This window comes from Schistocerca piceifrons, chromosome 6 (assembly GCF_021461385.2).
Source record: "Schistocerca piceifrons isolate TAMUIC-IGC-003096 chromosome 6, iqSchPice1.1, whole genome shotgun sequence".
In the NCBI taxonomy this organism is placed as follows: Eukaryota; Metazoa; Arthropoda; class Insecta; order Orthoptera; family Acrididae; genus Schistocerca; species Schistocerca piceifrons.
The window spans coordinates 473,890,795-473,904,041 of record NC_060143.1 but is presented as its reverse complement, the minus strand read 5'-3'; the positions used below and the strand labels follow the sequence as shown (position 1 = coordinate 473,904,041).

Sequence of the window (13,247 nt, the reverse complement as noted above, 5' to 3'; positions counted from 1 at the left end):
ACAAAAATGGTACCCAGGAGATCTATAACTATGTCCAATAGCTAAAAATCTGAAATTAAAAATAATGAATATATTATTGTGATTCTTCAGTTTCTCACAGTGTACAGTTCACAGGTCTACTGCAGGTCCTTACTGACCCATTGGACACTATGAACTGGCAGTACACCCGTGGACTCTTTGAAGACATTATTATTTCACTTTGGTACCAATTGTACACTCAGTTTCTAATCCTGATATAATAAACTTAAGGAACTGCACAAGTCAACCAGCAAAGTGCAAAATGGAAATGTAGCTGATGATGTTGCCACAACATCTTGTCACTTTTTCAAACAGTTACAATTTAAGAAAAAAAAAAAAGAAAATACTACAGTGATCTCCGAACACAGAGATTCTAGTATTTTAGAAAGCGAAAGCAAACAACAGCATATGAAAGTGCTATGCTGTATTAAAATGTCCAATCTTCAGAGTTTGCCACATGTTTTTCACATATTGAATTTATATTTATTCATCTTTATGCTACCACTAGACACTCCTCAGGAGATAAACTAGCTTTGTAATTAATATTTTCTTTTTGTAGTTTTTCTGTAGTAGCCATGAGAAAGATGTTAAATGATTTTGCAGTCATTCATAAATAACCAAAAAATTTGCCTTGAAACTCCCAAAGTTGTTTGTACAACATGTTGAGTTCACCACATAAATTTCTCTCACAGTTAGTACTATGTACCCAACATGATGGGAGTTTCCTCATTTCAAAGAAACATTTTCTGACAGAAGCATTTTCTAACTCAGCATTGGAAGAAACATTTTGACAGTGTGAGCTAGCACTATGCCTATGGCGACTGGCATTGCTGTTCCAGTGTGGCCACCAAGCATCCAAGTACTTGGCACCAGGTGAGTAACAGTGTATCTAGGTGCCAAGTGAGGCACATCGGTCTGGCCGTAGTTTGAGTTATAGTCTCATGTGGTACAGAGAATGCCATTAACAAGAACTATAAATGATTCAATAGATAAAAAATCCACTCACCAAGCAGTGACAAGAAAACATAAATATAAAAGCTTCTCCTGCCATCGCTTAGTGAGTAGACCTTTTATCTATCCAATTACTTACATTTTCAAAGACTGATAAGTTTTGTTGACACATGAACAAGAACTGTATGACCGTACTCTCTTTACAAGATCTCTTGAATGTTATTTAAAAAAGTAAATAGTTTGATTTAGGAAACTATAGTTCCTTCTAATTGTTTGATAAAAATATTTTGAGTGTTATCATGCAGACAAATATTTCTTTCTTAGTTTACTGTTATGATCTTTTGAAAAACCTTTTTTCATATCTTGAACCGATAATGAGTTATAAGAGTTGTCCACTTTGTGTGAGGCACTTTCTTTAGAAATATATCTTCATGGTACATGTGAAATGTTATTAAGAAATCGTTGCCAGCCTTTAGTTGTAATATTCCTATGGACAGAAAATTTTTTTGTTTATGCCATGTTGTACACTTCCCATACAATCAAAGATGCTACTTTTATAAAATCTATTGTACTGCAGTCAGCCTCAAATGCTGGTTCTCTAAATTTCCTCAGTAGTGATTCACAAAAAGAACGTCGCCTTTCCTCTAGAGACTCCCACCCAAGTTCCTGAAGCATCTCCGTAGCACACGCATGATGATGAAACCTACCAGTAACAAATCTAGCAGCCCGCTTCTGAATTGCTTCTATGTCCTCCCTCAATCCGACCTGATAGTGATCCCAAATGCTCAAGCAGTACTCAAGAATAGGTCCTATTAGTGTTTTATAAGCGGTCTCCTTTACAGATGAACTACATCTTCCCAAAATACTACCAATGAACCGAAAACGACTATCCGCCTTCCCCGCAACTGCCATTACATGCTTGTCCCACTTCATATCACTCTGCAATGTTACGCCCAAATATTTAATCAATGTGACTGTGTCAAGCGCTGCACTACTAATGGAGTACTCAAATATTACGTGATTCTTTTTCCTATTCATCTGCATTACTTTACATTTATTTATATTTAGAGTTAGCTGCCAGTCTTTACACCAATCACAAATCCTGTCCAAGTCATCTTGTATCCTCCTACAGTCACTCAACGACGACACCTTCCCGTACACCACAGCATCATCAGCAAACAGCTGCACATTGCTACCCACCCTATCCAAAAGATCATTTATGTAGATAGAAAACAATAGCAGATCTCTCTCTCTCTCTCTCTAGTTGTGTGTGTGTGTGTGTGTGTGTGTGTGTGTGTGTGTGTGTGTGCGCACATGTGCACACACTCCCTTTGTGTAGAGATGTTTGCTTGTGATATTGTTTACTTTTAAAGATAATGATGAATATAGTAATTATACGGGATAAACGTTTTAATAGCTATGAAGAACATGTGTGGAAATATTTCAATCTTTGTTATAATATGTGATTAAAACTCTTTTCAAACAACTCATTCAAATCCTGTAATGTTATTTTAAAGCTGCTTTTAAGTAGTTTTACAAATTCTTTTGTTTGCACTTAACGTACTATTTTCATATCTACATTATATACAGGGTGACAATTATTGAACTATATGAAAAGAACATAAATTGGTTTCAAACTGTGGCATGCACACACTTTATTCAACATGTAAATGTCACTACAGAGATTTGCATTTAGGTTATGACATGTTTGATAGGGCTGCCATCCTTACCGATGATGTGGCACAGATGAATAGTGAAATTCTGCATAACCCACTGAAGTAATGTAACATGGATGCTATCGATGACCTCCTGAATAGCTATTTTCAGCTCAGCAATGGTTTTGGGAGTTATTGCTGTACATCTTGTCTTTAATAAAGGCCCACAAAAAGGAGTCGCATGTGTTCTGATCCGGAGAATATTGTGGCCAATTGAGCCCCATGTCAGTGGGCCGTGGGTACCTCAGAGCCAGAATGCGGTCTCCAAAGTGCTCCTCAGGGCATCAAACACTCTTCTGCTTTGATGGGGTCGAGCTCTGTCTTGCATGAACCACATCTTATAGAAATCAGGGCCACTTTATATAATGAGGATAAAATCATCTACGAAAACCTTCACGTACTGTTTGGTAGTCACAGTACCATCAAGGAATATCCCACCAATTATTCTGTGACTGGACATTGCACACCACACAGTCACCCATTGAGGGTGAAGGGACTTATCTATCGCAAAATGCAGAGTCTCAGTCCCCTAATGTGCCAATTTTGCATATTGATAAGTCCATCCAAATGAAAGGGGGCTTCTTCGCTAAACCAAACCATTTTCACATCAAAGTCCAGTTTATCAATTCTGTGGATGATAGTGTTGGTGAAACACAATCGCTGTTCCCTGGGGCTTAATGGCTGATGGGTTTGAATTTTGTGTGGGAAGAGATGCTGGTCTTCAACAACAATTTGTCTCAGTGTCTCCTGGGTGATTCCCACCTGTTGTGCAGCTCATCTGATTGATTTCCTGGGGGTGGGTTGAAAGACAGCGCACGTCTTCTCAGTGTTTTCAGGCATTTTCACCCTTTTTGTCTGACCAACATTGTCAACACTGTCATCACGAACACTACCCATTCTCTCAAAACTGTGAATGAAATTTTGATTGTTAGCACACTTGGACCAGTCATCTTCAGCTTGAACTTGGTTGTAAACTTCCTTTGAGTTGCGGCTTGGCTGTTATTGCTTCTCAAGTGCTATATGCTCAGGCATGCTGTACCGTGACATTTTCATGTGCAAATGGCTGACAACAACAAGGTGCATGTGCATGGGTGTGCTGATTCCCATCATGCACACCAGCTATGCAGTTTGAGCATTGTAACACAAACCATTCAGAAGTCATGATGATTTTATTTCATATAGTTCAATAATGGTCACCCTGTAAATTGTTTTGTAGGAATGTTATGAAAGAATATTAGTTATAAAACAAAGTGGTTCACTGTGTTCTGTACTGTAAACAAATATCTTTTATCACTTGTTTTCAGTTTTATTGATCAGAACTTAAAAAAGCCAACCATAATATATCCTCTGCCACACATGTATGTCATTAAAGATCTTGTGGTTGACATGAACCATTTCTTTAAACAATATGCTTACATAGAGCCATGGCTAATGAGGAAAGAAGATGAACAAACATACTGTGGTATACAGTATTTGCAGTCTCAACGAGATGCTAAAAAAATGGTATGCAACCATCCATCTTTTTAAATTAATGATTTTTTTAAAAAATAATCACTCTCATACCTAGTACTGACATAAATTTTTAATTTCCACAGAATATTTGTTTGGTTGCAGGCAGAAAAAGCTGAGCACATCATGGAAATGTGCAAAACATATCTTTTAATCCTTTCAGTAGAAAGTGATTAACATTTATGTATTTATTTATTTATTTACATATACCATAGATCCTTTTGTATGTGTGAGATGTTAGGATGTGGAACTAGTTTAAGAATATGTAAATGTAAAAAATTACATATAACATATAACGAGGGAAGTACAGTTAATTCATAAACCAGTTACAGGAAAAATAAAAACATAAAACTATAACAAAAACAGAAGCTAAGTGAAACAAAGATATCATACAGGCACTAGATCACATTCCACAACACTACATATCAAACAATAAAAATATACATGTAAAAAAGTGTATATGTCTGATAAAACCTCATATAATGAATACCCATAAAAAGTTTTATCACATAGTGGTGGTACTGCATAGACCTTTGATGTTGTTGGACAGGAATTAAATATTTTAGTACTGGAATATATTACACCTTTGATTTTTCAAATCACAGTAGAGGTCTTGTACGATTATCATGGTACATTAATTAGTTCCATAGAGCACAGGGTTTGTCAACCATGAAGCTCATAATGAATAAGTTGGGAGTCATCATAAGTATCACAAGTTACTTAAAAAGATTATGAAATATAATTTTTCAGCATAGGGAGCAAATAATAGGATGGAAGTATCCAAAGTAAGTGGTCATTGTGACACTGATGTTTCCAGTATGTGAGATTGTTCTAAAGGCAAAAGTAGCTGACAACAACTTTTTCATGATCTTGAGGACTTGATGTTCCCAGCTAACCATGCTACCCGTGTGGAGACCTGAGAATTTGGTGGACTGCAATGAGAATCTCTGAACAATTGTGAGCCAAATTACCAACACGTCTACTAGTAAAACGTGTGGCTGCCACAACCTTAGTGCACAGCAGTTCGTACCCTGCATGATCACAAGACTGACACCTTACTGGTACTAGGTTATTGGGTCACCCATTACCCGTAAATAATAATAAGCCCATCGGCTTCACAAATTTTGCCTTAAACTTAACACAAGACTGACACCTTACTGGTACTAGGTTATTGGGTCTACCATTACCCGTAAATAATCATAAGTCCACTGGCTTTGCAAATTTAACCTTAAACTTAATTGATCTAATAATCACAAACTAAATCTAATAACTCAGAACAGATACTGAATCAAACATAAACAAAATGGGACTTGTCACACAATGACACCCCATTGTGCTAAGCCAATACTACCGAGCTGGAGATGTGCCATGTACCACTAGTTTTACACATTAGCAAAGTATCCAATCTTACTACCACACCACAATGTTTGGGTGTCGAGAGTTATCCAGCAATCACTTCTCTAACATTGGGATGGATGAGAGAAATGGTGAGGGAGGGGGCAGATCATAGATTCATGCCAGGGCGTTCATTTAAGCTGTGGTAATATTGACAGGTGTTTATTCATGCAGGCTTGTATAACACTCTAAGTAGTCTCCAGGCCACACTATGTGCATGCAAGTACAGCCAATTACAGAATGCGCTGAGGCCCTGATCACACTGGTGACATTCATTGTCCTGGATTTTGGGTGGCAACTGCCACAAAACCATGTGGGTCACTAGCAGGTGAAGAAGAGTGTGGCTCATCCTGGCCTCTGGAGCTATAGCAGTTAGTAACCCCCACGCATGCTCATCATTGTCCCCATCTCATGTGCTTGGATGTGATAGCTGACACTAGGTGCCCTGATGCCAAGCAGCAATGCCCCATTCATCCTCCAGCGGTGGACCAGGGCGGTGACCAATGATATGTAGGTGGATAGGAGGCCACAAGGGTGCACCTTCCCCTGCAGAATTGTAGACAGCTTGCAGTCCATCGGCCAAAATCCCTCAGAGGGCACTGCCTGGCTGGACACCAGCTGCCCCATTGGTGAAGTTTCCCCAAGTCCTGCAGTCACCACACCGAAGATATTGCATGCCTCATGCTAGAACTTGATAAATTAATCACTGTATAGGTAGTCAGCCAATCATCATCACCCAATAGTAAACATGGTATCCTTGAAACTCAAAAGCCCATTATTTTCTCCAGTTTAAGATGCAGATGGCACTGTGAGTGAATGCCTTGAGACCCTAAGCTTGTCTGGCTGGAATGGTCAGCGATACTGCTCAGTGGTGTACTCTATTAGCACATCACCTGAGCTCACCCATACTGCCTGGCTGTGGCTGGAATTCAACTGTAACAATTTACAATTCACGTACCAAACTCTTCTGGGTTACAGCACATCTCCCCTGGTGTGACCAATTTGTCCTGAATCTTTCAATACTAGTCTTCCCTTAAAATTACTCTTAACCAACAGAACTCTGTACCATGGATGGCAAAAGCTAGTTTTAGCCAATATTTGTCCCAAATGGGTTTCTACCTTATCCACTACTACATGGGGTTATTCTTAAAGTGCAGTTTCCAGGACCTTATTGCAATAGAATCCTTAATCTAATGCTTACACTACTTAAATGCAGTGGGTTTACTTCCATCAACTATTGCCTCAGCCCATGCTGGTTAACCACTCAATTGGCAACTGATGTGTCAATGGATCCATAGACTGTGCTTGTCTGTGTTTATTACAGAAATGCAATACGCAAGTACCTAGTAGAAACATGCCACAACTGGTAGCTGAAATGATTACTGATGTAATCTTCTGCTGACAGTGTCCTTGAGAATTTTGAACATTTTGTAACATCTGCTCCATTGAAATGTTTCCTTGCTGAGACTTGATAAATTTGTCTAATGAATGCATAAGTTCAGGCTGAAGGCTGGTGTTAAGATAAATTAAATGTTGTGTTGGTAATACCCTCAGAGACCCTTCTGTACAGTACAACATATTCCACATCAATGCCATAATAGTCATATCAGTGAAGGTAGCTGAAGATGGAAAGCTTTCCCGATGATCTCACATGCTGTGCTATTAATGATATCACCACTTCCTTACAACTCTAATTTCCTCAATCCCTTAAGTTTCCATTTTTCATAGCATGTTGTCAACACAGTTTCTGGTAAGAATACTGAGTACAGCCATTATTTTCCTACCTTTTGGAAGTAAGAACATGTGGACAAGATTTCCTTTTTGCAAATAGTCTCATTTATTTTCCCCATAAAAGTATTTGCCTCACATGTGTGCATATAACTCTGTACTGGTCTATCTGGACACTCAACAGTACTCCCTTGGGTGCACTTCTCCAAATCCACTAACGACATAACTACATGAGCTTCCCTATTATCCGAAGTCAACGACACTTCCAGCTGCCTTATTTGTATCCTGTACCCTATAATGCAGGATGTCCCCACATTCTTGTCACATGAGGAAAAAAATTGTCCCCTCCTACCTTCTGAAATGAGTAACTAATGACAACCAGAAATAAGAAACAACACCAAATAAATCTGACAATAACCTGCAACAATAAAAGAAAAATACACTTTTCAATGATATGAAAACACTGAATCACGCAACACAGTGTGAAACATATTTATAAACTCAAATAACATGAATAAATCAAACACCTCCAAAATATTGCAAAGAACCTAACTGTAGAACAAAAGCAAATTGGTGCTTTTTGTTTATTATTAAGAACCTAACTCGTTACAGCATAAGGCATGTCATGTAATTTGTGCTATCTGACCTTTAGAAGTTCCTTCTCCTTACCTTCTGCACCTTCATGTACAGGGTTGGTCACGGATAATTGTGGTACTGCAACCATTGTAACTTTAAATGGTTCTGCATGACTGATGTGAACATTACACGTTTTAATAGGGAACTGTAGCTTTACATTAACTGATGAGGTCATCTCTGTGACCTGATATGCTCCATGATATATGGTCAGGAACTTCTTTGTCTTTCCCTTCAGCATATAGGGATTAGTGACCAATACCCATTGCCCTATATGATACTGCAGTAGTTTTCCCATGTGCCTGTTTGGCTGTTCCTGTCATTCCAGAGCCTTTGTGTTTGCCTTTTATCTGTTTCTCCATACTTCCCGTATTCTGCTTGTAAACTTCTTTACTGATTTACAATCTTGTCCTAATTTAGGCCATAAAATATCAAAGGGGAATGGCATCTTCATCCCGTACACCACATCAAAGGGTGACATGCTTATTCCTATATGAGTCTTCGAGTTGTACACACAAACCACATACTGAAGTTGATATCCCTGTCATTGTGTCTAGTGCTCATGCAGCTACTTAGCATATTTAAAGTAGTGTCATAGAAGGCTTCATCATTCCATTGCTCTGAGGGTGGAATATGTAACTCATGTCATTAGTTCTGAAATGAAGTTTGTACCCTGATCCATGACTAAAGCACTCCAAACTTCAATACCTAACTGTTAATTAATGCTTCTGCCACAGTACTGGCCTGTTGCTATCATTACCAGAAACCATAAAAAATTGCCAATGATCAGAAGCACGTACCTATTCCCTGCATGTGTTTTGTTGAATGGCTCGCAAAAGCCAAGGCCAAGTATTTGAAATGGCTTCAACGCCTCTGGTAACCTCTGCAAAGGGATTTTCTGATGCGAAATATCTGGTCTTTGTGTGTATGGTACACATTCTCCGACACACTGCTCTACATCATGCTCCCTATTCCTCCACCAAAACTGTTTAGCAACACACCTATCCGTTGCTTGTTGGCCACCATGACATGACAGCACATGGTATAGCCTGTTGTAACAACTTTTTTGGGAAATAGCTGGGGCCATGACACTTAGTCTGAATTTTGTGACTCTGCACAACAAATCCTCATGTATGGTAAAGAGCGGCTGTGACTTAAAAGCCTAACACTCTTTACCCTTCACCTATACTTGTCACCATTCCAAAACACCCTTGCCCAGTGTGCTCAACACAGCCAATTTGCAACTTAACATGTCTGCCTTCGTGTCTTTTCTGCCTGGCTTATGGGTACCTCATAATAAAATTCACTAAGCTTGAGAACCCAGTGTGTTAGATGACTAGGTGGGTCTTTCAGACCAAGTAACCATTTCAATGATGCATGATAAGTCAGAGCATTATATCTTCTACCATACAAGTAACATTATAATTACATTAATGCAGTGTATGACCGCTAACATGTCCTTCTCAGTTGTTGAGTAGCTACATTCTGCTTTATTTAACTGCCACAAAGCATATGAATTGTGGCTGTAAAATAACAGGACTGATACTGTCACAGAGTAAGTATGCATGTGCCAAAAGTGAATGACAAATGATTGTGAAGCTTGAAGACTTCTCATTCGAATGAATCATCTCTGTTGTCTGTACACAGATCATTGTGGCCATGACCTTCCTTTGTGTAAGAGCTGTTATTTTGTCTTGTTAGAAAAATGGTAAGTGTAATAGTAGAGCAATGAATTGTTGAAGTTTCAGTTGAAACTTGGAAAAACTGCTACTGAAACTTACCTGTTACTAAAAGAAGTGAATGGTGAAGACTGTTTATCATATATGCTAGTTTTTGTGTGGTTCAAGTGTTTCAAATATGGCCAAGAAAATGTTATTATGAAAGTATAAAAAAAGTAGGTAATCTGATTCGATATGACAATCAGTTAAGTATGTGACTGATTGCTGAAACTGTACAAATTAATAAAGAATGGAGAAAGCAAATTTTACATAACTAGTTTAACATGAGAACATTGTGTGAACTAGTGCTGTAAATTCTTGATTGAACAAAAGAAGGTCATGAAAATGTTTGTACTCACACTTTGAATACTATTGAAGATCATCCTTGGAAAGAGTGATAATGTGACAAATCTTGGTTTTTCACATATGATTCAGAAACTAAGCACCTGTCATACCATTGAAGATCATCCTTGGAAACAGTGATAATGTTACAAATCTTGGTTTTTTGTGTATGATTCAGAAACTAAGCACCAATCAATCATTGGAAGGCCCAACTTCACTGACAGCAAAAAAAGCCTGAATGAGCAAATCGAGATTCAAAATGATGCTTCACTGGGTGCCTGAAGGTCAAACTATTGGTTGATGGTACTAGATTGAGGTTCTCACTCAGTTCTGTGAGGAAATAAGAAAAAAAAATGTTACCTGAATTGTGGAAGAACAAGTCATGGGTTCTGCATCAAGACAACACACTCGCTCATACTGCATTGTCCATTAAGAGGTTCCTAGTGAAGTACAGCATCTTAGCATTAGGCCACCCACCTTATTTGCCTGACCTAGCGCCATGTGACTTTTATCTATTCCCCAGGGTCAAATCTGAATTAAAAGGAACAAAATTTCAGTCCTTTGAAGCAGTGAAAGAAAAAGCAGCATATGTCGTCAAGGATCTCACAGAGGAAGAGTTCCATCACTGTTTCCATCATAGCAAAATTCACACAGAGCATTATAGGGATATAGGAGGAGAGTATAGTGAGAGTGAAAATCGATAAATATGTATGCTTTTGAATTGAAATGTTTTACAAAAATGGTCCCATTATTTTATAGCCACAACTCATATGTTACTCTGACCCAAAGTACAGCCAAGACTTGTTAGAAGCAGCAAATGAGAGGATGAATTCATTTTCAAAGTGTAGAAAAACCAATACTGGATCCAAAAATCAATGCCTCTGTGGGGATGTAGAACCACTGGCTCTTTTCCTTCCCCCCCCCCCCCCCCCCCCAATAATATTGCTGCCTGCTGCCCTATCGCAGCAAGAACAACTGTATCTTTGTTAGATCATCCTCTGTAGTGCGTGCTTTATGCTGTACGCATTGTGTATACTGTGCGAGAATAAAAGTATTCATAGCAAGTGACAGGAGTGCGAGTGATTATTTATCATCGTAATTACCACGCCCGCTCCCCGCTACCTACAGCACCTTCAGTTTCTCATGCTCCTTTGTCCACTGAAATTTTACACCAATTTTGAGTAATCTGTTCTTAGGTTCAGCTGTTTTCACAAAATCCTTTACAAATGTTGTTAAACAAACCGATGAATGAATGTATTTTTTTGGTTGTTTGTCGTGTTGAAAAATTTTAATTGCTTCTGTAAGACAAGGATTGGTCTGAACACCTTGTTCACTAATTCTGTGTCCTAGACAGCTTGAGCAAAATGGCGCTTGTCAATGCTGAGTATTAACCATGCTGATTATAATCATTTGAACCCATCCTCCAATTGTCTCACTTGCTCTAGTGTATCCTTGTCATAAACTATTATGTAATCTAAATATACAATACAGGTTTTAGGCCTTAACCCTCTTAAAACTCCATCCAGTAACTGCTGAAAAGTAGCAGGTGAATTTTTCAAACTGAATGACTTTCGCTTACACTGGTAATGACCACAAAGTGCCATAAATGCTGTTTTTGGTCTATCCTAAAGTGCTACTTCTGACTAACGATAACCTCTTTTGAGATCCACTGTTGTAAAGTAATGACACTGACCCAAATTATCCAAGACTTCCATAATATTAAACATGTGTGACCTGAGGCTGATATTTGTAATAAATATTATTTTAGGAGATTCATTATTTGTGATTCTTGGAGTTTTCCCATCAGATAGAATATTTCATCACATTTCAGATTTGAACCCAGGACAGCATAACTCATATTTGAATATTTCAGCTGTTAACCATTCATCAATTTTTAAAATGAGTCAGTGATAGTTCTTTATTTATTTATTTATATACTTGTTCCATAGATCTGTACATGTGAGCAAGTCACTCAGATGTGGAACGTGTCAATGTACATAATAAAATACATAGAATAAAGACATTGTTATAGTATTAATAACAGTGCACAAAAGTCATACTTATTAGCCTAAAAACTAGTCAACATAAATGTGAAGATAGCAGTTTCATATTTAGGGCATTATTGCATCTATTTTAACCTTGAACAGTAATCAAAACTTCCCACTTTGGGTTTAAAAGTGACTCAAAAATGGAAATGAGAAAAACAGGAATTTTTACATTAGGGCATTATTACATTGGTTTAACAGTAAACAGTGTCAAAAAATTTAAAAACATCTTTCCAATCTGGGTTTTACTTATTTCTCTGAAAGAATTCCTCTAGTGAATAAAGTGAGGTCTCAAGTAAATAATTTTTCAAGCTACGTTTAAATACTGATGTACTACTCCTTATACTTTTGATGCTGTTGGGTAGGGAATTGAAAATTTTCGTTCCAGCGTACTTTACCCCTTTCTGCATAAGTGTCAAGTTCTTTAACTCACAGTGGAAATCCTCTTTTCTTCTGGTGTTATGTTCATGATGTAGGCAATTCGTTTCATACAGAGTGGGGTTATTTATTATGAAGCACATCAGTGAATATATGTACTGAGATGTTGCTGTCAGTATTTCAAGTCGTTTAAAAAGATTTCGACATGAGGTTCGTGGGGGTACACCACAAATGATTCTTATTGCTCTTTTTTGTGCTGTGAGGATTTTCTTTGCGGCAGGTGTATTGCCCCAGAAGATGATGCCATCACACATGACTGAATGAAAATAGCCAAAGTAAGCTGACTTTGAGATGGTAATGTCATTGAAGCGTGACAAAATTCGTAAAGCAAATGTTGCCGAAGTCAGCCGTTTTAGTGTTTGTAGAACGTGATGTTCCCAGTTCAGCCTACTGTCCACGTATACACCTAGGAATTTTGATAAGTACACTTGCTTTATCATCTGATTATTCTGTGTGATAACTATTCCTTTTGGGTTTTTGTGGGTTGTCTGGAACTGGATAAAATTGGTTTTTTTCAGGTTTATTGAAAGGGAGTTAATACTAAACCAACCCAGAACTTCTTTAAGGAAATCACTGACCTCGGATGCTAAGTCAGTAGTTGACACATTATCCACCACAATGCTCGTATCATCAGCGAACATTGTAAATTTACACTGCTTATTGATGGATAAAGGCAGGTCATTAACATATATGAGGAACAGCAAGGGCCCAAGCACTGATCCCTGTGGCACTCCATGCTGCACAATTCCCCACTC

The 13,247-nt window shown here is 38.1% G+C and overlaps 1 protein-coding gene across 1 annotated transcript in view; it reads left to right on the top strand.

Annotated features, from left to right (window-relative positions):
* Nucleotides 1–13,247, top strand: part of LOC124802791 (succinate dehydrogenase [ubiquinone] iron-sulfur subunit, mitochondrial-like) — a 115,455-nt gene that overhangs the window by 30,198 nt on the left and 72,010 nt on the right. Inside the window, exon 2 of the mRNA XM_047263793.1 lies at nt 3,989–4,187. Coding sequence (XP_047119749.1) covers nt 3,989–4,187 — 199 coding nt within the window. The remainder of the gene's footprint in view (nt 1–3,988; nt 4,188–13,247) is intronic.